The 24,150-nt window shown below is 51.4% G+C and overlaps 1 protein-coding gene and 1 long non-coding RNA gene across 8 annotated transcripts in view; one reads left to right on the top strand and one right to left on the bottom strand.

Annotated features, from left to right (window-relative positions):
- Nucleotides 1-2,993: 2,993 nt before the first annotated feature.
- The window catches only part of EYA2 (EYA transcriptional coactivator and phosphatase 2), a 262,669-nt gene continuing 241,512 nt past the window's right edge, over nt 2,994-24,150 (bottom strand). For 2 of the 3 annotated variants that reach the window (XM_025470310.3, XM_025470311.3), the window contains 5 exons: nt 20,886-21,046; nt 16,882-16,996; nt 15,770-15,891; nt 10,162-10,262; nt 2,994-3,787 (listed from right to left, as the gene is read on the bottom strand). In XM_025470310.3, coding sequence (XP_025326095.3) covers nt 3,707-3,787; nt 10,162-10,262; nt 15,770-15,891; nt 16,882-16,996; nt 20,886-21,046 — 580 coding nt within the window. In that variant the 3' untranslated portion in view covers nt 2,994-3,706. Of the gene's footprint in view, nt 3,788-5,688; nt 5,761-10,161; nt 10,263-15,769; nt 15,892-16,881; nt 16,997-20,885; nt 21,047-24,150 lie in introns of all 3 variants that reach the window. The other variant, XM_049100621.1, reaches the window with a different exon arrangement.
- On the top strand, nt 20,833-22,844 carry LOC112674075 (uncharacterized). Of its 5 annotated transcripts, none has more exons than XR_007405665.1 (3): nt 20,833-20,901; nt 21,134-21,284; nt 21,417-22,844. It is a non-coding gene; the product is annotated as an uncharacterized LOC112674075 (long non-coding RNA). The 5 variants fall into 5 exon arrangements; XR_007405664.1 differs by having other exon boundaries at nt 20,857-20,994; XR_003145198.3 differs by having other exon boundaries at nt 20,899-21,039.

Raw genomic sequence — 24,150 nt, 5'->3', positions numbered from 1 at the left:
ATTTTTTAAATCGAGCATGCAACATTTTGATCTCAGGGTTGTGGGTTTGAGTCCCATGCTGGATGGAGAGACTACTTAAAAAATAAAATCTTAGGGACGGCTGGGTGGTTCAGCGGTTGAGCGTCTGCTTTCAGCTCAGGGTGTGATCCTGGGGTTTTGGGATCGAGTCCTGCATTGGGCTCCCTGCAGGGAGCCTGCTTCTCCCTCTGCCTGTGTCTCTGCCTCTCTCTCTGTGTCTCTCATGAATAAATAAAATCTTAAAAAAAATACAATCTTAAAGTAAAATGTTTTATAGCCTTCAGGTATTTTACTTAAAAATGAAAAAAAAATTTTTTAAAGATTTTTATTTATTTTAGAGAGAGTGAGAGATAGAGAGAGCCTGAGCAGTGGGGAGAGGGAGAAGCAGGCTCCCCATTGGGCTGGGAGTCTGATGTGGGGCTCGATTCCAGGACTCTGGGATCATGACTTAAGCCTAAGGCAGATGCCCAACTGACTGAGCCATCCAGGTGCCCCAGATTTTATTATTTTTTTTTTACAGTAGTCTCTTCAGGGATACCTGGGTGGCTCAGCGGTTGAGTGTCTGCCTTTGGCTCGGGGTGTGATCCAGGAGTCCCAGGATCAAGTCTCCCATTGGGCTCCCTACATGGAGCCTGCCTCTCCCTCTATGTCTCAGCCTCTCTCTGTGTTTCTCATGGATAAATAAATAAAATCTTTTTTTTTATAAATGTGTATTTATTTATGATAGTCACAGAGAGAGAGAGAGAGAGAGAGGCAGAGACACAGGCAGAGGGAGAAGCAGGCTCCATGCACCGGGAGCCCAATGTGGGATTCGATCCCGGGTCTCCAGGATCACGTCCTGGGCCAAAGGCAGGCGCTAAACCACTGCGCCACCCAGGGATCCCAAATAAATAAAATCTTAAAAAAAGTAAGTAGTCTCTTCAATGTGGGGTTCAAACCTATAACCCCAAGATTAAGAGTCGCACATTCTACCAACTGAGCCAGTCAGGCATTCCTAGCCTTCTAGTATTTTGAAAGATTTGGTTGTTGATAACAATTGGTTTCTTAGAGCTCTTTATATATTAGGGAGATTAAATTTTGCTCTCGTCACATTTAAATTTCAATTTGACGTTTGTTTCCGCTATTTTTAAAATGAGTTTTTTAAAAAAAATTTATCACTTTTTCTCTGCAAATACCTTATTCAAATTTGTGTCCCTTGGGTCTGGGATACTGCTAATGCATTTTATTTTTATTTTTTTATGTTTATTTTTATAATTTTTAAATTTAAATTCAGTTCATTAACATATAGTGTATTGCTAATTTCAGAGGTTGAGTCAGTAATTCATCAGTCTTCTATAACACCCAGTGGTCATTACATCACATGCCCTCCACCCCTTCCCCTTCCCCTTCCCCTTCCCCCAGCAACCCTCAGTTTGTTACCTATGAATAAGAGTCCATTATGGTTTGTCTCTCTTGCTAGTGCATTTTATTTTTTATTTTTTTAAAGATTTATTTATTTATTTATGATAGAGAGAGAGAGAGGCAGAGACACAGGAGGAGGGAGAAGCAGGCTCCACGCTGGGAGCCCGACGCGGGACTTGATCCCGGGACTCCAGGATCACGTCCTGGGCCAAAGGCAGGCGCTAAACCGCTGAGCCACCCAGGGATGCCGCTAGTGCATTTTAGATGGTTGATTACCATCTGATGGAAAATGCCCCATTCCAGTTGTTGGTAATATGAACGACTGATTTCCTGAGGAGAAATCTGAGCCCATGTGATTTTACTACTACTACTAACACTATTATGTGCTATATAAGTTGGGATGCTTTTGGTTGCAAATTACTAAGGAAGAACCAACTCAAAATATTTAAACCATAAGGACATTTGTTAATTCACACAATAAGTTTAACCTATGTTTCCAAAACAGTTGTCCTTTTAAGAATTGATGCTGTATCAATGGGAATCTTCTACTCTCAGTCTGTGCGCTATTGCCTATAAATGAAACCAAATGAAAGAGTCTAAAGATGGAGAGAAAGAGACTGAATTAAAAAAAATTAAAGCCATATCTTGAATTCTGCATTTGAGATGGGTGTATATGTGTGTGTGTGGGGGAGAGGTCTGAGGCCACATATCCCTAAACTTGTTAGTTAAGTAAGCCAAAGAATTCCTTTTTTTTTTTTGGTTTTGCTTAAGCCACTTTATTGTGTTTCTGTCCTTTGCAACTGAAAGAAATTCCAATGGTGGCTCTGACTTCTAAAGCCCTTGGATAGGTAGATACCTTCAGCCCCAGAGGTCCACCTGAGGACTTCGTTGGGTCTCTGTCCTTCGGCTGGGCTGGTCAGGAAGTTCTGGAGTCATGCTCAGACTTCTGGAAGGCCAAGGGCTCTGGTTTGTGAGTGCTGAACAGTCCAGTTATTCTACTTCTAAGGTTGTTTTCAAGAGCTGCAAGGTACTGCTGAGGGAACAGTGAAGATTAAGCAGCTTGGGGCCAGTGAATCTTAACTCTCCACCACCCATCCATCCATCATCTGTTCCTCTATCCATCCACCCACCACCCATCTATAACCCGTCTACTATCTGTCTGTCCGACCAACTGACCTTTCCTTCCTTCCTTCCTTCCTTCCTTCCTTCCTTCCTTCCTTCCATCCATCTGTATCAGACTGTTATGGGCAATGAATATACAGATCGAGGAAGACGCTGTCCTCAACCACTGGGAGCTCTGAGTGCTCTAGAATTCAGGCTAACACACTTACCTAACGGACTCTGGACTCCTAGCTTCCATCAGAACCAGCTTTGGACATTTAGTCATCACAACAGAAAAGTAGTTGACCACCTGGGTAGTTCATTTCAAGATTAAATGAAATCTATTTTTGTTTCACCCAAACCCCCTCTGTGTGGATGGTTGAAAGTCTACTGGTGTCTCTAATGGACACCTCTTAAAACAGAAATTAAGGAAGCCTCAAGAGTGGTCATAAAATAGTGACATCCTACCCCACTTCAAAATGTAAACGTGGTTTTATTTAATGCCTTTTATCCGTCACAAAGTACCACCTCCTCCCTGGGGTCCCCTCTTCCTAGAAAACAAGATGGCAGCATAAGGCACGTGCACTGTCCACAAGACGTCAGCTTAGGTCCTTAAAAACAAAAGTAAGCAATAGTCTTCCCATCAGCCCCGAATCGCCTCCCTCACCAATTGTTCAAAGAATGATTGTCCCCCCAAAGCACAACTTGGAGCAGAGAGTGCTTAAATTAGAACTGCACCACCCCACATGCCAGTTTAGAAAACAAAACCAAACCAACGACTAAGAAAACCAACAACACAGGTACGAGAGCATAATACCGGAGTAATGAGATTAGTCCATAAATTAAAAAGGAAAAACAAAACAAAACAAAACACAACCCAGGCCTGTACCCTCCTCCGCACCAGCCCTCCCCCAAATCAGCAATTCCTCCCTTTTGTCCTGTGAGTCTTGTAGAAAAGCCTGGACTCCGAGCCAGCCCTCTTCTCCAAAGTTAAATATTCTGAAGCCACCGTGGGGTACTCCGCGTCTCAGGACCCGCGCTCGGACTAAGGGGACAGCTGCTGAGATGGTCGCCAGGCATGTCCTCTCGGCCGCAGGGACCCTGCCCGGGGTCCAGCGTCTGGCGGGAGGCGGGGAAGGCGAGGGCCTGGGTGGCCGGAGGGCAGGTGGCGAGGCCGTGGGCTCTGCTATAAATACTCCAGCTCCAGGGCGTGCCTCAGCGCCTCCAGGTCCGCGTGGCAGGATATCCGCCAGAAAGGCATGTTGTGCTGGAACACAGAGCACCCGCACGGTTAGGCCCGCATCGCGCCCCCTGCGGGCCCCCCGGCCCAAAAGTTAGAGCCTTCGGCGACGTCCACCGAGGCAGCGGGGCCCGCGGGCATGTCCCAACCTCGAGGCACACCCCTCTCTGGCCAGCGCCCACCGATCCGGCCGCACTGTCGTCTCTGCCCCCGGAGCTCGTGCTGCCTGGCTCGTCCCTCCCTGCCTGGTGCATCCCTAGATGCTTGGTTCATCCCTCGGTGCCCGGTTCATCCCTAGATGCTTGGTTCATCCCTAGGTGTCTGGTTCATCCCTCCCTGCCTGGTTCATCCCTAGGTGCCTGGTTCATCCCTCCCTGCCTGGTTCATCCCTAGATGCTTGGTTCATCCCTAGGTGCCTGGTTCATCCCCCCCTGCCTGGTTCATCCCTAGGTGCCTGGTTCATCCCTCCCTGCCTGGTTCATCCCTAGGTGCCTGGTTCATCCCTCCCTGCCTGGTTCATCCCTAGGTGCCTGGTTCATCCCTCCCTGCCTGGTTCATCCCTAGATGCTTGGTTCATCCCTAGGTGTCTGGTTCATCCCTCGCTGCCTGGCTCATCCCTCGCTGCCTGGTGCACTGTTTGACCCTCTCCCCTCCTTTGGGAAGGCCTTAGGTCTTAGGGGGTGCCCTGACACAGGATGAAGTCAGGTAGTGAGAAAGTCCTTCCTTCTTAAAAAGTTGTCCTTGATCCCACTACTTGGAAAAGAAAGCCTCAGCCTGGTGCTCGTGTGTCCTTCATCCTCCTAACATTTGCTAAACTCCATCTCAACACACAGAGCTGGTCCCAGCCAGCGTGGGGCAGGCAGGCCACGGTGGACCCACAGTGGTTTGCTTTCCTGCGAAAACATTTCCTGTGAAATGGGGATCCTGTTTGCCGTAGACAGCTGCTGCGGCTTTTCGTAGTGCGTGGCCACCTGCTAAGGGCTGCTATTAGGATTATGTCGAGGGGCCCGTGGATGTGAGGGGGCTGGAATGAACAGCCACAGCCACGAGTACATGTGGAGTGCCGTGTGCAGGACTGGGGGTGGGGAAAGGTGTCCTAGTTTGGATTTCCCTGTGTCAGCCTGTGATACCAGTGTTTCGTTTTGATTGATTGATTGATTGATTGACTGAAGACAGAGGGTGCATACGAGGGAGGGTATGGGAGAGGCAGAGGGAGAAGCAGACTCCTTGCTGAGCCAGGATCTTGACATGGGGCTTGATCCCAGGACCCTGAGATCCTGACCTGAGCTGAAGGCAGACGTGTCACCGACGGAGCCACCCAGGGGCCCCTATACCCACTGTTTTAAATAATTGTCTCTTAAATCCATCGCTGGGGAGCCAGTCCCTGTGCTAGCGCTTTCCGTTTCCCATCTCGCTGAATTGCCAAAACAAAAAATCTAGAGACAAAAACACAACCACCTTTTTCAAATGGGGATGAGAGAGAGAAGCAAGAGAATGGATTTCAGCAGAGTTCAGTCACCGACCAGCCATGCCCCCTGATCATAGTCCTCACATCTGGGGAGGGCGTGCTGTGCGCCAGGCACCGTGCTCACGGGGCCCCCCATGTGACCTCCTTTAACCTGGCCTCCGATCCTCAGGGAGACACTCTGTTCTTAGGGCACAGATGAGGGCACTGAGCCACAGAGAGGTCATGTCAGGCTCCATAGAAGCAAGCTGGCTGCATTTTTATCAACCGGAAAATCGAACCATTGGCCGAAGCTGTTGCCTGCCCAATACCACCTTCCCTTCTTTCTTGCTTCCCGAAATTGGCATTTGGCAGCTCTGTGCCCAGACCAAGGGGATGAGCTATGATCAGCTAAGCGAGCTGTGACAACCCCAGCCCTGTGTGCCAGGGATGTGTCCTGTATCCCTCCTGACTTGTGACCTACCTACTGAAGCCAGTGAGGAAGGTGGTGAGGGACGTCTGGGAAAGGTTTTCCTCCAGGATGAGAGGGAGGCACCTGAGGAGAGAACCCCTTACTTTTCCCTTCCTGTTTTGATGCTGTCATGTTAGCATGTGATGCCCGGGGCTATGGCAGCCTTTTTGAGAGCACGAGGCAACAAACCAGAAAATAAAAAGCCAAAGATGGTTAAAAAGGTAGGACAAACAATAGAAAGGGATGCTCAGTGAATTTCTGACCCACTGAAACCACCTAGGGTACAAATAATCTTATGAGGTGAGCAAGTGTTTTACTCAGCATTATATAGGCTTTCTGTGACCTGCAGATAAAAGATACTGAGCCTCCGTGAGACAGTCATTGGCCTTAAGTTGTCATCTGATGCCTGGAGTTTGGCCCCCTGAGGTTCCATGTCCACAGGCTAGAGACTATGCAGGCATCCTTTTGGCTCCTGAAACACGTCACATCCCTTCCTGCCTCTGGGAGCCCCACACTTAATACCCTGCCAACTCTTCATACCACTGTTTACCTTTACCTTTCTGGTCTGTGGTAGGCAGAGTAACAGCACCCCCCCCCCCCAAGATACCCCTCTGATCCCTAGAACCTTGAATAAAGGGATTTTGCAGATGTGATTAAGTGAAGGCTCTTGGGATGGGGGATGATTATCCAGAGGGCAGGGACTTTGATGTGCACAGCTGTGTGCTGGTGGAGCCTCCTGCACAGGTGGTATGCACACACAGCCCCCCCCTTCCCCCCGGAGTCCCAGAGAAGAAATCTACAGGTACGAAATGAACAAGATGGTTTTGTGTTGTGTGAGCACCATGAAGGAGGCAGGGAGGCAGGGCAGAAAGCAGCTGGGAAGGGTGTCTGTTCTGATAGCGGGCTTGGGGGAAGGCCTCCGCAGAGGGTGACAGTTAAGCAGGCCCCAGAGAGCAAGAGGGAGGTGCAAACCCGTGTGTGTGTGTGTGTGGAGGGGGGGGGCTGACGGAGGCAGAAGACAAAGCAAGTGCAAAGGCCCTGAGGACAGTTTGAGCTTGGAATGTCAGGTTCACTGCTGCACTGCATGGCTCCTGGCACAGAGTAGGTGGCCAAGAAACACACAGGGACGGGATAAAGAGGAAGGGAGAGGGGAGAAGAGGGAAGGTGGGCTCCTGAAGACCTCAGTGAACACATCTTTTTCTCTTTCGCTCAAGGGAAGCAGCATACTATCCATCATGGGCAGCGGATGCCACTTCTTTAATGCCTTCCAGCTCCCCCACCCCTCCTCACCCCAGCCAAACCTTCCTTTCTCTGCAAAGATGGATTTTGGTTTCTGCCTGGCCAATCCTGTCCCCCCTATAAAGAGTGTAATTCATTTTTCTGGGAGGAAATGAGCAATCGTGGAAGAGAATGTCTCAGCCACCTCCATCCCAGGCCTAAAGCACAGGTGGATTTATCACTTGTGGAGAGGTGGAGACAAATGACCCACTAAAATGGAGATATTAACAACACTGGCAGCCCAAACAGTCAAAGCCCCTTGCCCTGTCGCCGTATTTCATGCTGCTCAGGTGTCCAGCAGCCTGGGCTAATGACTCCCATCCATCAGGCCGGGAGAGTGGCTGGTGCGCAGCATTTCTCGCTAATGGGCTGGGGCCGCTGCTTCAGATAGTCGCAGAGGTTTCTACGGGAGCTCAGTGTATGATGGGGGTGTGTGTGCCCTGGTCTTCTTCGGTAGACTCCCACCCTTGCCGGACCAGCTCAGGGGTGAGGACAGAGTGAATCTCCCAGGTCCACCTCCTTCCTGCTTGGTAGTTGGAGCAAAATGCACATTAGTTTGCATGTACCCGCTGTGTGACCCGAGGTACATCAATGAACCTCTCTGAGTCTCAGCTACATCCTCTATAAAAGAAAGCCAGTGACACACACTCTGCAGGGGGTGGTTTGAGGAGTTCAATAAAATGATGATGCCAGGAATGGAGAGGGGTGGTAAGGGCAGGCGGTGAGGTCAGACTCCCCTAGGTGCCAGTGACAGCCCTGCCACATGCCAGCGGTGATGGAGACTGCCAGCCACCTCCCACATCCCTTCTCCCCCTCTTCTGTCTCAGAAGCAGCCCCCGTTTTTCTCAGCTGAGTACCTGGTGGCTGAGAATAGAGGCGACATCTCCCAGCCAGCGCCGCAGCGGGGCGTGACCATGTGATCCAGGTCTGGCCGCTGGGACCTGAGCAGTGGTGATGCCCCCCTGTATCACCTGTGCCCTTAAAGGGATGAGGTTTCCTTACCCTTTCCCCTCCCAGTGGCCGCAGTGCAGACCTGGGGGTGCTGGGGGGGGCTACAGGCAGAGCAACAAGGCAGAAGGAGCCTGGGGCCCTGGGGCCCTGGGGTCCCAGCAGGGAGAGACTTCTCTGCTGCCAGCATCTCTGGCGACCCCAACCCCACTCCGCTGAACCCAGACAGACACCCTCCCGCCCAGCCCCTGCTGGAGACCACCCACTCCACCCCTGCGCCCTGCTCAGTAAGGTGCATCTCCTGTGCTCTGAGCAGCAGAGACATTCAGGTGAGTTTTCACTGTCTGTGCAAATTACCATTCAGATTTTCTTTCCCGCTGGTTCTACAGGAAGGAGAAGCTCCTCTGGACTTCTAGACTCCCCGACCCCACTGTCCTGGGCAGTGCTAACAGAGGCTCGGGCTCTGAGGACACTGCGCAGGGTCCCTGGGCTCAGCCCTGGGTGCATATTCCCCCGAAGTTGTTACGGGTGAGGAAGAGCTGCTCAGAGTGGGGGCAGAGCGAGGGTTCAGGGTAAAATGTGCACACCGAGGTCTCCTCTTTCTGTGGGAGCAGGGCTGGCGGTAGAGGGAGGCCAGGGGGGAGCCCGGTCCGCCCAGACAGGGAGCTCAGACTACCCGTTCTCAAAGGGGGAATAGCCTGGCCCCTAGGGGTCACTGTGGAAATTTCTAGCGGTGTGAATTTTGAGTCCTAATGATTTGGGGGCACTGCCGGTGGGGGCAGGGGTCCTGCTTCATCTCTTGGTTCCTCCCTCAGACTGCCTTCCCTCTAAAATCTACTTGGCTCACTCCCTCACCTTCTCCTCTCCTTGCTCAGAGGTCACCCGGCAGCAAGGCCTACCTTGACCACTGTGTACACTGGCAACTGCCCCGCCCCCACGGTCCCATCTGTTCCGGGTCCCCGCTTTATGGTCCTCCAGAGCTCTGGTCACCACCTCACACAGGTTACACTCGTGTTTATTGCCTGCTCCCAAGCTGGAGCTGAGGGAGGGGTGAGGGCCTCTCCCTTCTGCTCACTGCAGGCTCCCCAGCACCTGGGACAACCTCGGGTACATAGTAGATGGAGCTTTCCCACTAGCTGGAGTGTCTGCGATTAAGACCCCAATCACAGGGGCGCCTGGGTGGCTCAGTGGTTGAGCATCTGCCTTTGGCTCAGGTCGTGATCCTGGGGTCCCGGGATCGAGTCCTGCATCTGGCTCCCCGTGGGGAGCCTGCTTCTCCCTCTGCCTGTGTCTCTGCCTCTCTCTGTGTGTCTCTCATAAATAAATAACTTTTTTTTTTTTTTTAAAAGAGCCCAATCCTATAGGCACTGAAGAAAGAAAACAGCGGGAGGAGGGAGTTCCAGCAGGCCTGTGTCACGGGGAGACCCAGTGGTAGCTGATCAGGGATTCTTGCCTCAGAAATATTGCTGGAACCTGAGGCCTAAAGGGTGGAGTCTGGGGGAGCTGGGAGGGGAGGAGCCTTGCAGGTGGCGAGGCCTTCTAGCTCCGCCCCCAGGCCCTCTCCGGGGACCCTCAGGGCCCTCCCTCTTTTTTTAGGCTCTGTCCACTGAGACTCTAAACATTTCTGCATTTCCCTGGAATCTGTCGCTGGGGATGGAAGGGGGAAACCAGGTCCTCCCAATTAAGCTCTGTGACATTAACAATCCACTTCCCAGGCCTCGGGGTGGGGGGTGGCAGGCTCTCTGGGATGCTGTTGACAGGTCCAGACCCAGGACTTTGGCAGCTGTTTCTTTTCCAAGAGCAGAGCTGCGGCCACCAGAACCCCCTGCCCCTCTGCTCATGGGCCCGAGATCACAAGTGCAGGATTTTCTTTCTCATTAGCTTAATGCTGTCTTTATTAACTGGGAAGGGTTCCTGGAACATATGATCAGTGAGCATGAAATAAAGCGCACACACGTGCACCAGCCCCCCACCAGCCTGCCCTGACAGAGTGTCTCTGGGCTCCCGAGCAGTTGTCCTAGAAAAAATCCAGGGCTACCAGGGGCGGCAGCCAAAGGCACCGAGGGGGATTTGCAGAAGGAAATTACTCAGGATGCTTCTGCGATTGCAAATGGGAAGGGCCCCGGGAGCTAAGGGCTGGGAAGGAGGGGACCCAGCCAGGGCCCGGGCGGGGGGGTGGAGGAAACCCGGGGAAAGAGCCCAGGAAACCCATGAGACAGGCTCGAGAGAAGCAGCACGGCCCGGGGACGGAAGCACTACCTTCTTTGCCCCCTGCTCCTCTTCGACGCCGTCACCGATCACGATGTAGACGGCTTTTCTGCCGAATCTCTGCATTATCCTCTCGAAACAGCTCTCCTTTCCTGCACATGGAAGAAGGGAAGAAAGAAAAGATGCTTGCTGAGCGCCCCGACTGCGGGCACTGGCACCCACTGACCAAGTGTTTGCCTGGCCATCCTCCTAACCCTTTCATCCTCAAGCACACGAGTGTCTCCGGTGGGGACTGTCGCCCTCCCCACGTGAGGGGGGACAGCGGGGTTTGCCCATGGGGACACAGAAGAGGCAGCACGGGGGCCTGGAGCTGACTCCCGAGGCAATGCAACCGGCTGGGGTGGGGGCGCCGGACCCTCGTCACAGTCGAGGACACCAGGCTCCGCGAGAGCACGTGATTCAGGAGGCACAGGTGTCAGGATTCCCACATCCACAGGTGGCAGCCTGGTGACACACCTGGCTCTTGGGGTGACTCCCCTGTTTTTTTTCTTGCTTCCCACTGATGACCACCCCTTCGTGTTTTCCTCCTTCCCAGGTGTGTGGGTGGCAGCGTAAATCTAGACACACTGGATTCAGATCTCAGCTCATCCCGATGGTGTCGGCAAGTGAAGTAACAGAAAGGGAACCGGCAGTGCTAACAGGAGTGGTCACTCTCTGACTCAAGCACTCCGCCAGCATTGGGATTTCTCGGCCTCCGCGTTACTGGCAAGTGGGGCTGGGTGAGTCTTCGCCGCGGGGGCTGCCTCGATCCCTGGGGACATTTGGTGGCATCCCTGGTCTCCACCCTGGAGATGCCCGTAGCACGTCCTCCAGTTGGTACACAAAAGAATGTCTCCAGGTGTTGCCAAATATCTCCTGGGAGGCAAAAGGCTTCCCCACGCTGTTGGGAAACACTGACATTATTCATTTACTGTCATCACCACAATCCTTATGAAATTGCCATTAATAGAATTCCCATTTTAGAGATAAACAGGCTGGCGGAGTGCCCCGAAGACGAGCGGAGGAGGAGTAGCAATAGTAGTTATAATAAAACAGCTCCTATTTTTGAGCACTTGTGCTCTGCTGGGAACTTGCACTATTCCCTTTTGTCATATGTTTGGAGGTATTTTGATCATCCTTTTATTTTTTTTTAAGAGATTTTATTTATTCATGAGAGACACAGAGAGAGACAGAGACATAGGCAGAGGGAGAAGCTGGCTCCCTGTGGGGAACCCGATGCAGGACTCGATCCTGGGACCCTGGGATCCTGCCCTGAGCCAAAGGCAGACGCTCAACCCCTAAGCCACCCAGGCATCCCTTAATTATCCAATTTTACAGGCACAGAGAGGTGAAGTCACTTGCCTGGGGCACTCAGCTAGTGAGCACAGTTCAGGATTCGAACCTAGGCTGCTCCAGTTGCTTGAGCTCTGAGCTACTCTGTTCTACTGCTCTAGGTAGGACTCAGCCCTGCCGCAGACCATCCCTTCCTCTGTGTTCGCTTTCTCCTCTGTGAAGAGGAGCTGTGGCCAGGTCGAGCTGCGAATCCTGTCTTCTGAGAGCAGAATTATGGTACTACAGGGCAGCCCTGGTGGCACAGCGGTTTAGCGCTGCCTGCAGCCCGGGGTTTGATCCTGGGGACTCTGGATCGAGTCCCACGTCGGGCTCCCTGTGTGGAGCCTGCTTCTCCCTCTGGCTATGCCTCTGCGCCCCCCCTCTCTGTGTCTCTATGAATAAATAAAAATCTTTAAAACAAACAAACAAAAAGATAAAAAAAAAAAAGAATTATGGCACTACACCTTGCAAAGCCTTGCACTACAGCATGTGGAGCCTCCCTACTCCCTACTCCACTGATATTGGGTGGGCCATGTGACTTGCTTTGACCAATATGGAATGTTAGGGACCTGCCGCGGGTGGTGTGGCTCGGCTCCCTTCACTTCTGCCTCTGTTATGGGAAGAATGTGCCCCTGATGGCCACAGTGAGTGACGATCCCCCAGTGAGAGGATCTATAGAACAGGGCAGAACCTGGAGGCAGCCCTCGCGGAGCCACAGTGGACTGCCCACGCCTGCGAGCGAGAAGTAAACACCGTAAGCCACTGAGTGTTTGTTATGCAGCATTATCAGAGCAAAAACCTGACTACTGAAAAAAATTATGCTTTTCAAGTTAAAACAGGGAGCTGGAGGCCAAATTTCTGTGCAGTCTCAAATTTGATTGCCCTCAGTTAGTTGACCTCCAGGCTACCGAAGTGAGAAACAAGTTGCTCTAACATTTCCCTGATAGAAACAGGATCAGGGGGACACCTGGGTGGCTCAGTGGTTTGGCGCCTGCCTTCGGCCCAGGGCATGTTCCCAGAGTCCCAGGATCGAGTCCCACATCGGGCTCCCTGTGTGGAACCTGCTTCTCCCTCTACCTGTGTCTCTGCCTCTCTCTCTCTGTGTCTCTCATGAATAAATAAAGAAATAAAATCTTAAAAAAGAAACAGAATCAGGGGTGCCTGGGTGGTTCGGTCAGTTAAACATCTGCCTTTGCCTCTGGCTGTGGTCCTGGGGTCCTGGGATCGAGTCTTGTATCAGGCTCCCTGTTCAGTGGGGAGTCTGCTTCTCCCTCTGCCCCTTCCTCTGCTCTTGTTCTCTCTCTCTCTCTCTCTCAAAAATAAATAAATAAATAAATCAAATCAAATCTTAAAAAAAAGAATCGATGGGCTGCATGACAATATTTGATGTGCCTGGGTTACAGATTCCTTTCTTGCAAAATCTACAGAAAAAAAAAGGTACTGTTAAATGAAACTTTAAAACTTTTATGATAGGACTGAGTGGAGTCTTTGGTGTGTTCATGGTCACTGTGAGTTTTCCATACTTATCTGGCCACTGACTAGATCCTTTGTTCAGGAATTCTCTTTCAGTCGTGACATCCTAGACCAGAGTTTCTCAAACAAACCAGTTTCTCAAACATTCCTTTTTTTTTTTTTTCCTCAAACATTCCTGAACAACTGTGACCAAATCTGGGAACCAATGTTATGTAATCTTTTTTTTTTTTAAATTTTTAAAAATTTATTTATGATAGTCAGAGAGAGAGAGAGAGAGAGAGAGAGAGAGAGAGGCAGAGACACAGGCAGAGGGAGAAGCAGGCTCCATGCACCAGAGCCCGACGTGGGATTTGATCCCGGGTCTCCAGGATCGCGCCCTGGGCCAAAGGCAGGCGCCAAACCGCTGCGCCACCCAGAGATCCCTGTTATGTAATCTTTAAAAAAAATCAACTCACACTTCTGGTTTTACTTAAATGAATTCATTTAAATACAGAAGAGAATCACTGTATTAAAAAGACACCAGTCACCACCATTAGGACAGTAATCATCAAAAAAAGAGAGACCAGAACAGGTGTTGGTGAGGATGTGGAGAAACTGGAAGCCTTGTGCACTGTTGGTGGGAATGCACAATGGTGCAGCTGCTACAGTAAACAGTACGGCACTTCCTCAAAAAATGAAAAATAGAATCACCCTCCGATCCACCAATTCCACCACTGGATATTTATCCCAGAGAACTGAAAGCAGAGTCTTGAAGGGGGGTATTTGTACACCCATGTTGACACAGCATTGTTTTACAATAGCCAAGAGGTGGAAGCAACCCACGTATCTATGGACAGATCCATGGATAAACAAAATGGAGCACAAATATATAACGGACTACTCGTTACTCAGCCTTAAAGAGGAAGGTAATCTGACACATACTACAACATGGATATGACCCTTGAGGACATCATGTTAAGTGAAATAAGCCAGTCACAAAAAGACAAATGTTATATGATTCCACTTACACGAGGTCCCCAGAGCAGTCACATTTGTAGAAACAGGAAGTAGAAGAGTGGTTGCCAGGGGCTCAGGGCAGGGAGGAATGGGGAGTTCCTGTGTAATGCAGACTTAATTTTAGTTCTACAAGATGGAAAGAGTTCTGGAGGTGGATGGTGGGGATGGTGGCACAACGATGTGAATGTGGCTAAGGTGGTAAATTTCATGTTATGTGTATTTTACTATAATTAAATATAAAAAATATTTTAAAAAGAGGTTCTAAATAAGCCTGCAGAAGCACATGACCACAGTGTGCAGAAAGAAAATGACAGGCTCATCAGCTCCTGTTGCAGAAACTCTAAGGGCCATCTGGGGTCTGAATTTCATGATTTTAAAATTTAAAAATCTAATGGCACTTTTCTGTAATGTTCAGGCCTAGAACTTCAGTAAAGGCAAAAAATGTTCTGGGAAAATGCTTCCAAGGTAACATATATATTATATATATAATATATATATTTATTTATATTTATTAGTTATATATTATTTATATATGTATAATATACATATGTTTATTTCAGAAAAAAACAAGGGTAAAAATTTCCAGTTAAAAACCTCTTAACTGGGACACCTGCGTGGCTCAGGTTGAGCATCTGCCTTTGGCTCAGGGTGTGATCCTGGGGTCCTGCGATCGAGTCCTGCATCAGTCTCCCCACAGGGAGCCTGCTTCTCCCTCTGCCTAGGTCTCTGCCTCTCTGTGTGTCTCTTGTTAATAAATAAATAAAATCTTAAAAAAAAGCAACCTCTTAACTAACTAGATTTATTTTGCATTATAATAACAGTTTTAGGTGATGTAAGAATAAAAAACCCAGTTCCCCACCTCCCCCAAGCCAATATGACTAGCTCTGCTGATAAATGATGCTATTCATTTCTAGTTATTAAATTCTCTTATCTGATGGAAGCTCTGAAGCCTAAGGCTTGTTCTCTTTGTTAATAAGGAAGATTATTAAGCATTAAGAGAGATGTCAAAGCAGTATAACACTAAATTGAGAGTCTCTCTTTAAAAAAGAATGAAAAAAAAACACCATTTTTATCTCTGTATGGTTCAAGGTTATTTGACGACTTGTACCACCTAAATTAAAATCACCTCATGTGCCATGCTGTGGTGGAAACTATTTTAGTAATAAAAGTCCATGACTTACCTGGGTTTGAGACACTTAGCTATGGACTACATTTCCCAGCTTCCCTTGCAACTAGCTGTGGCCATGTGACTAAGCTGGGGCCAATAGGAGGTGAACAGAAGTGTGAGGTATCCTGTCTTGAGTCTTGGCTTTAAAACACTGGACCCGTATTACTCCTTCCTCTTTCCCCACTTCCTATAAGCCTGAATGACAGTGTGGCAGGATTTGGATTTGACCACACATGTAAGAATAAAACCACCGGGGATGGTGGAAAAATAGGATGGGAAGGACTTGGGATCCTGGGTGTATTTGAGTTGTCCCACTAGCCTGGATCACCCACCTCTGGTCCGTGGACACGTGGGGGGGAAATAAGCTTTGATTCTGATGTGAGCCCTTGTATTTGGGGTGTGCTTGTTATAGCAGCTTTGCAGGTATCCTAACTAATACCTACACTTTATAAAACTACGGAACTAACCACTTTCTTTGGAAGCTGAGGTTGAAGCGAGTGGCTTGTGGGATTCTTTCGGGGATCTGAGTCATGCCCATGGACAAGTTGTTTAGCTTCCCCAGAGCCACCTTCCTTAAGCTTCCCAAACAAGGGTCGGAGAGCTAGGCCCACCCTCCCTCCCTGTATCACCCCAAGGTCTGCTTCTCCCTACCTGTCTTGGTTGCACTGTAGATGTTCTCAATAGGAAACACGGAGCCCAGTCCATACAGCAGGACTTTGGCCAGGGCAGGGATTAGTTGAGTGGTAGTGACCAGCACATTGACACAGTTTGGCCTGAGGACAAAGAAAATGGGGTCAGAGCACCAACCAACAGCTAGGCCAGGCCTCCTCACCCTGCAGCACGAGCCTGGAGCTGGCCAGAGTTCCAGTGGAGTTTGGAGGCTCTGGCTATGTCATCGTCAGGAGAGGGTAGGGCCCAAAGATCCTTCAGCTGTTCCTCTTGTTTAAGCCTGAGGCTGCCTGGCATACTGAAACATAATACTGAAATATTACTCACGGTGTTAAAATGTAATGCTTATTTAAAACAAATGTTTCTTGCCAGGGCCCATATTTACATAGCTGCAGCCACTCAATAAGATAAATGAGCAAATATGGATCAGGTGTAGGACAACAGGGAGCAGTGAGGACTAGGGTAAACTGGGGAACACCTGGAAGTTCTGATATTTTGACAGAACCTGGACACCTGGAGCCAGGGATTCCCTTTCCCAATCTTCAGGACAAAGCGTGTATTAAAATAGGACACATCAGCAGGATGGGCTCATGGGCTACCATCTCGTAACCATTCCTATGCTGGGTCGCAAGATTTTTGGAGGCTAGTGCAGAGAGTAATTTGTTCTCTGGCTCAGATGATCTTGTGTAAGAGCAAGAGGGAATTTCCTGGGAGGCCTGGAATGAAACTGGACCCTCCTTGCCTCCTAAGTGCCTGCCAGGTGATCTGTGGCCTACTATAGTTAAAGTGGTTTTCAGTGGGCTTTGTCGTGACTGGTGGGTGTTGTGGGCACAAGGGGATGGGACAGATGGTCCTACATACAAAGGTCTCTGGCTCTGTTGGACCCTGGTGAGTCTCAGCACCTGTTTGCCCAGCTGGGCTCCAAGCTGTTCCTGCTACTGTACTATGTAACACCTCCGTGTTACCAAATGTCTGGAAAGTGTACAAGAGAGGATTTGGAGGGTCCAGTTCTCCAGGTGTGGAAATGGAGGAGCCTCCGCCCTCGAATGGGAGCAAGTTCAGGGGCACAAGGGAGAATGGGGACTCCCACCTACCGGGAATTGATGAGGTTGAGCGCCTTCAGAGAGTGGGTCAGCCAGAGGTCGGTCAGCGCTTCCAGCTCGGCTCTGAGCTGTAGCCACGTCTCTCTTTTGGGAGCTCCTATCAAGCCTAGGGACAAGGGAAATAAAGACATGGTATTTATCATTTGAGAGGTCTGGGAGGTGGTTAGGGGAGTCTAGCTACTGGTGCCCTGATGTTTCAAATCAGATGATGACCAAGGTCAATGATATTCAGTGATTTTAATCTTATTTTAGGATTGATTGATCCATCATCCTATCCACTGATCGATCCATTCATCCACCCAACCCCCTATCCACCCATCTGCCAACCCATCCCTCCCTCTGCCCATCCATCCAACAAATACTTTGGGAATGCCTTCTGTGTGCTCAGTATTGTAATAGGACAGATGAACACAGATGAACAGAAAATTATAAAGTGTATATTGTTACAGTGGAGACAAAAAAAATGAATAATAAAATGACTAACATTTATTGAGTGCTTACTATGTGTATGGCCCCGTGCTTTTAACACAATTTATTTCATTCATTTTCATGGTGATCCTAGAAATGGAAACTCTTTTTTTTTTTTAAATTGAGATATAATTTCAGATAACATTGTGTAAGTCAGGTGGAGAAGCTGAGGCTTAGTGAGGTGGACGGGCTTGCTCACTGCAGGGAAGAAGTACGGAGATAGGTGTGGCACCCGGGCAGCAGACCTCCCCAGCCCACTCCATGGGGGTCTCTGAACCTGACTGTCAGTTTCTCAGCCATCAAGGCCCTTAAGATCAAGTTCAGACTCCAGAGCCCATGCCCCAGCACCTGCTTCGTTGCTTGTCTCATCTCTTGCCATTGCCCTGCTGTCCTTCCGTTCCCACCCTAATGGCCTCCTCTTTGTCTCCTGATGCACCCAGTACGTTTCCATCTCGAGACCTTCGCACATCTCATCTCAGAGCCTGGAGTACCCTTTACTGTCTTACCTTCCCTTTTTGCCTAAATCCTTCATACTCAGTTTCAATGTCATTTCTTCTGGAAGGCCTACGCTGGCTCTACTTTGTACTCTCCCGACATGCACCTCTTCTTGATAGCTCTTTTTTTTTTAAAATTTTTTATTTATTCATGATAGTCACACAGAGAGAGAGAGAGGCAGAGACACAGGCAGAGGGAGAAGCAGGCTCCATGCAGGGAGCCCGATGTGGGATTCGATCCCGGGTCTCCAGGATTGCGCCCTGGGCCAAAGGCAGGCGCCAAACCGCTGCGCCACCCAGGGATCCCCTTCTTGATAGCTCTTGTCACAAATATGACTTCACACACATCTCTGTGATCATGTGTTCGATGTCCGCTTCAACCACTATGCCGTTTGCTCCATGAGGGCAGGGACCAAGCTGGTTTTGTTTGCCACCGCGGTACCAGCCCCTGGGAGGTACTACAGCAGTATTTGTTCAAGGGAGAAGGAATTCATGCGGACAAAACGTTGCAGGTGGTCTCTGGTTTTCCTTCTCTCTGCACCTTCCCCACAGCCCCGGAGCAGGGGCCCTTAATAACAAAGCAAACTGTCTGGGGCACAGTTTCATAGTTTACAAGAGTCTCCCCACATGTACTGCCGTGGGTAGCTAGCTGGTCAACCGCTCCAACTTTGCACCTGTTAGAAGTACGCTCCAAGCTTCTGTCTGCTTGGTCCCTACCCTCAGCTCTTCCCCAGGCTTGGTCTCCTTCCCCAGATGGAAGCAACATTTAAGAAGTGCTCACTGTGGGGCAGCACATTTCTAAGCAACTCCCATATATCAATTCAAATTATCCTGACATGTATCCTATGAGTTGGGCAACATCATTATTCCCAGCTTACACCTGAGGAAACTGAGGCACAGAGGGGTTAAGTAACCTGCTCAGGGTTCTAACAGGACGTGGCAGAGGGAGGTGTGAAATCAGGCAAAGGCCTCTGAACCCAGCCATGCCTCCTGATGTTGACTTGTTAAGCCTTTTCTACCTTCATCCTGTATCTTGTGGATGTCTCTCTTCTGTGCACAACTTCCAGAACCCTTGGGATCCTGGGGTGTGTGGTGGCCCTCCGGCTGGAGGCTGTGGCCCCCATTAGGCTCACTCTGTGATGCAGAAAGAGCTGGGGGAGAGGAGAGGGGAGGTAGCATGCAGAAACTGGGGTGGGTGGCTGCCCACGGTGTCCTGCCAGGTGCGAGTTCCCCTCACCTGCTGACACATCAGGCAATTTCCCCTCAGCTTAGGGGAGAGCAAAGCAGCCGGACAGAAGTCCCGGGTGTTTGCTGGGGCTTAACCTGGATGAGGAGTAGGTGGTCTCTGCTGGCCGGCTCCATCCCTGTCTCCTGCATTCCAGGCACACCTGCTCCCCTCCTCTGCCCACGTAGGGGTGGGTGAGCAAGCAGGGATGACCCTGAAGCTCTCTCTTCACTCTCGCAGTCAGACTCGGGTGTGAGAGGGCACGGGGTGTGGGCAGAGGCGGTGAAGCGGCTGGCTGTGTGATGCCGGGCAGCTTACTGAACGTCTCTGATCTTGCTTTCCACCTTTATACGACACAGCTGATAAAAGCACTTACCTCATGGGGATGTTATAAAGAGCAAATAAGATATTAGAAGAAGAGCCCTGATAACAGAGCCTGGCAGACAGTAAGCACTCAATAAACATTAGCTGTCGCGAGGACTGCATTAGGACGGCAGCCACGGACAAGACAGTCCCGAAGGACTGATGGTCTTTCTGGGGGGAGCAGCAGACACAGAAGAACCTGAAAGACTCCCAAGCAAGACTGAAAGGGACTAGTGAGGAATGTGAGCACCTACGGAGTCCCTGCTGCAGGCACACGGTTGTGATTTTTGTGCCCATTAACAACAGTTTCCCTAACCCAGGGAGCCAGAATTGTTCTTCTCCCCATTTCACGGATGTAGACACTGAGGCTCAGGGAGGTAGCTAGAAAGTGGAGGCACGGGGTTGGGAAGTGGTTCCATCCAGTCTGAGACGCTGAATTCTTCCTGGGACTCTTTCTGGGGCAGGGGGATGGAGCCCTTGGAGCTTTGGGGGCCAAGGGGCATATGGTGGACACCATCAGCTGCGGGCTCCGACCTGCCCTTTATGGGCCTGAGGCTGGTTCCACACACTGTGACAACCACCCCCTCAGATGCCTCCTGGGGGAGAGGCGGTGTCATCACCTGTGAAGAACCCCCAGCCGCCCCCGAAGAAAGAAAGATGAAAGCAGAGAGGGAGACAAGTCACCAGAGGCTCTTAATCACAGGAAACACACTGAGGGCGGCTGGAGGGGAGAGGGGGTGGGGGGCCGGGGGACTGGGTGAAGGGCATGGGGGAGGGCGCGGGATGCGATGGGCGCCGGGTGCGACGGGTGGATCACGGCCCTCTGCCTCCCTCTGAAGCATGTATTATTTATTATACAGCACATGTGAATTAAGTTTAACTAAACTAACTTAATTATTTTAATTAAAGTTTAGTTAAACTAATAGAGTTTAAGTAAAACCGACGCCCCCAAAGTCATAATGGCCCTAAATGGAAAAACGAAAAAAAAAAAAAAAAAAAAAAAAAAAGGACGCACCTGCCGGGAAGGTTCCAGAAATAGCCTGGCGGTGCGGAGCTCGCCTGCGGCCCGAGCGGCGCCTGGGCCCTGACGGCGCGTGCCCCGGGGTGCAGCGCGGGAACCAGCGGCTCCCACCCCCTCCCCGACCCCGACCCCGACTCCGGCGTCCCCAGTCCCCGCCGACGACCTCGCCACGCACCCGCACCCGGGCCAGAGCGCGGACTCGGCCTCCGCGGCCTGGGGCGGGGCCCACCGGCGGCGCGGCGGGGACCCCAGGGCCCGGGCCGCCCCGCCTCAGCCCCCGCCCCCGCCCCCGGAGCCCCAGGGCTGTGACCCCGGGCAGGCCGCGCCGCACGCACGCACGCACGCACGCACGTACGCACGCACGCACGCAGGCACGTGGGGCCGAGCGCCTGAGGCCCGCCCCGCCGGGCCGCGGCCCACTCACCGCCCACGTTGTTCCGGTAGGTGTTGTACATCTCCTTCACCCGCCGGTAGCGGAAGGCCAGCTTCCTCATCCAGTCCACGCCGCCGTGGACGCCCGAGCCCAGGCACAGGTTGGCTCCCGGGGCCGAGCTGTGGAAGCCGTCGGCCGAGAAGTTGTAGGTGCTGAGGGGGGAGGGGAGACCCTGTCAGCGGCCCGGGGGCGCCCCTGTCGCCTCACGAGCCCCCCCCCCCCCCACTCTCCCCCTTTAGAGTTCGAGGCTAGAAGGGAATTCCGAGCAACGGTTGCCGCTGCCTCATCCTGACAGAAGGGTCCAGAAGGGTCCATCCTGACAGAAGGGCCCGGACGCGGGGTCGGTCCCGCCACTCCCATCCCCAGATCTGCGCTGCTCCGCGCCCCCGGGTAAGGCCTGGCCGCTAGCCCTTTCCTCCCATTCCGGGACAGCTCCGGATCTTTCCACAGGAATAACCATATTCTGATTCTTTTTCGACGTGTTAGAGGAGGCAGAGGCGATCGCTGGTGCCTTCTTTGCAGATACAGCCGCCGGCTGGGAGCCTAGCACGCTGGCCCTACGAGGTCCCAGAGCGGGCTGGGGACGAGTGAGTCGCACAAAACTGGTGACAGAGGTGGCAGCTGGGAACCCGAACAGGAATGTGTGGGCGACTCGCCACCTACAGCGACCAGCACGTGAGAATGAAAATCCCCACGCCAGAGAAGACCCCCGTCTTCTCTCCCGCTGCCAGAAACTCTGCAAAATCACAAGGTCTCAGGGGGAAAACCAGAGAGCGACGAGGGGTAAAGGGATAATATGACCCAAAGTTTAAAATAACGAGTCTCTTCCTTGGGGCGCCCGGGGAACCCAGCCAGTTAAGCATCAGGCTCTTGACTTTGGCTCAGGTCATGCTCTCTCATGAGACGGAGCCCGACATGGGACGCTGCACTGGGCGTGGAGCCTGCTTCAGACTCTCCGTCTCCCTCCCTGTGTCCCCTTCCCCTCCCCCCTGCTGTTGAGTCTCTTCTTAGAAAAGTGGAGCAGAAGGAAACAGGTCAGTGTGGTTCTATGGCTGTCTCAGGGCGTGACTTTGATTTTTTTCCCTCTTTGAGTATTTTGTGGTTTCTAGGTTTTCTAGGATGAGCTGAAGAGTGGACACAGAAAGACGTTTTATCTATTTTTTTTTTACAAAGATGCGCTGCCACGAAAATGAAGCAGCACTTGGAAATTGCATCTTCTGTACCTCCCCTACTTCAGTGCCCCTGCTGCTGCCGAGATAAGGGCATCTGGGAAGCGTGAGGTGCTGGGTCATGCTCCCTGCAGGGTGTGCGCTGTGTCCAGCACCGGAAGACGGCGTGATGTGACATGCTGCTGTCACGTACCATCTGGGGGTGGGAGCTTGGGCCTCAGCCTTACTGGAACAGAGGCCAGGCTTTACTCCTGGATATAAAACTCTTCCCAAGGAAGAGCCTTTGTGGTGACAAAAAAAACTCTGCAGGAGCCAGACAATGTCTCAGACTCAACAGTGAATTTCACCTTGCGGGGTTTCTGGGGCCATGCAGGCCAGGGGGACACTGGCCCTGGGACTTGATCCTCCAGGCTTCAGCTGTAGACTCTGGTGCGAATGGAGAGACACCAATAGGCTTCTCCTCTAGATATCTTTAAATTCTTGCCCACGGGTACACACACACACACACACACACACACCCAACATACTCATGTTCACCTCTGTCATTTTTCATAGACTTCTGTGAGGGTAAGTGTATATAAAATTGGAAGTAAGGGGCGCCTGGGTGGTGCAGTGATTGAGCATCTGCCTTTGGCTCAGGTCGTGGTCCTGGGGTCCTGGAATCCTGGAATCCAGTCCTGCATTGGGCTCCCCGCAGGGAGCCTGCTTCTCCCTCTGCCTGTGTCTCTGCCTCTCTCTGTGTCTCTCATGAATAAATAAATAAAATATTAAAAAAATAAAAGTGGAAGCCAGGAAGTCATAATGTCGGAGAGTGGTTAATTCCAGATGGTGAGGGATCCCTGGGTGGCGCAGCGGTTTGGCGCCTGCCTTTGGCCCAGGGCGCGATCCTGGAGACCCGGGATCGAATCCCACATCAGGCTCCCGGTGCATGGAGCCTGCTTCTCCCTCTGCCTGTGTCTCTGCCTCTCTCTCTCTCTCTGTGACTATCATAAATTAATAAAAACTTAAAAAAAATTAAAAAAAAAAAAATTAAAAAAAAAATTCCAGATGGTGGGAATGTGGGTGATTAGTTTCTTCTCTGCTCTTTACTGAATTACTTGAATTTATAAAGATCCATGGAGAACATGATAGGACCTAATAACTTGTTTGCACGAAACATCCTTTTCCCCATGAAAGATGTCAATGGCTTCATTACACAGGCATGCTGCTGCTTCTTCATCTCAGCACTCTCCCTGGGTGGTGATGACGGGGGGGGGGGGGGGGGGGGGGGGGCTAAAGAGAAGTGAAACAGGCCCCACTGGTAAAAAGGGGCAGACGGCATCCAACCCCAGGGGCAGGTTGCCACACGTCAAGGACTTACTCGTGCTGCTCACTTTTCCAGCACATTGGCAACCTGATGAGAAGGGGAGGAATGACTTTACCCCATCATATCCACCCCCGCCCTGCCGTTTCCAGAACCCACACTTTAATCCCCATGTAGGGGATTCTTCTACTCTACCATAAAGATTCCTGTCTTGCTAGATAATTTCTTCCTTTTTTAGGGCCTTTTTTCCCCGCCAACCTTATTTCCATGTTCTGGTTAAACGCCTGTGGAAGAAAAGCCCAAGACCTCTCAGCGGTTGCACCTGCCCGTTGGGTGGCCTGAGCAGTGGGAACCGCAGGTCGGTGTTCAGTGGTGGGCTGGGCACTGCGATCCTCCCCAGGGAACCACGGAACAGGTGTAAGAGGCCTCTTGACCATCAGCAGCCTTGTGCTGAGTATCAGTGAACCTGGGAGCCAGGACAGTCCATCCACCCCAAAATTCCTCCTGGGTCACGGCCTTTCCAGCAGCACCCTGCTCTTCCCTCTCAATCTCTTCAGAGAGAAGAGAAGCTGTAGAAGCTGAGGCCAGGCATGAGCTCCCAGGGGTGGTCACAGGAGATGGTGCAGGTCATAGGAGTCCACGCATGTGCAGGACTTCCCAGGCCAGCACCCACCACATCGGACCCGCCACGTGTGCTCCCCTTGCTGCTGGATGTGCTGGTGATGCCCACAGGGCGCAGGGGAGAGTCTGAGACACAGAGCAATGCTTGGCAGGTTAGCACCTC

This window comes from Canis lupus, chromosome 24, assembly GCF_003254725.2.
Source record: "Canis lupus dingo isolate Sandy chromosome 24, ASM325472v2, whole genome shotgun sequence".
Classification (NCBI taxonomy): domain Eukaryota; kingdom Metazoa; phylum Chordata; class Mammalia; order Carnivora; family Canidae; genus Canis; species Canis lupus.
The sequence above is the reverse complement of the archived record's forward strand: the minus strand, read 5'-3'. Positions and strand labels throughout refer to the sequence as shown.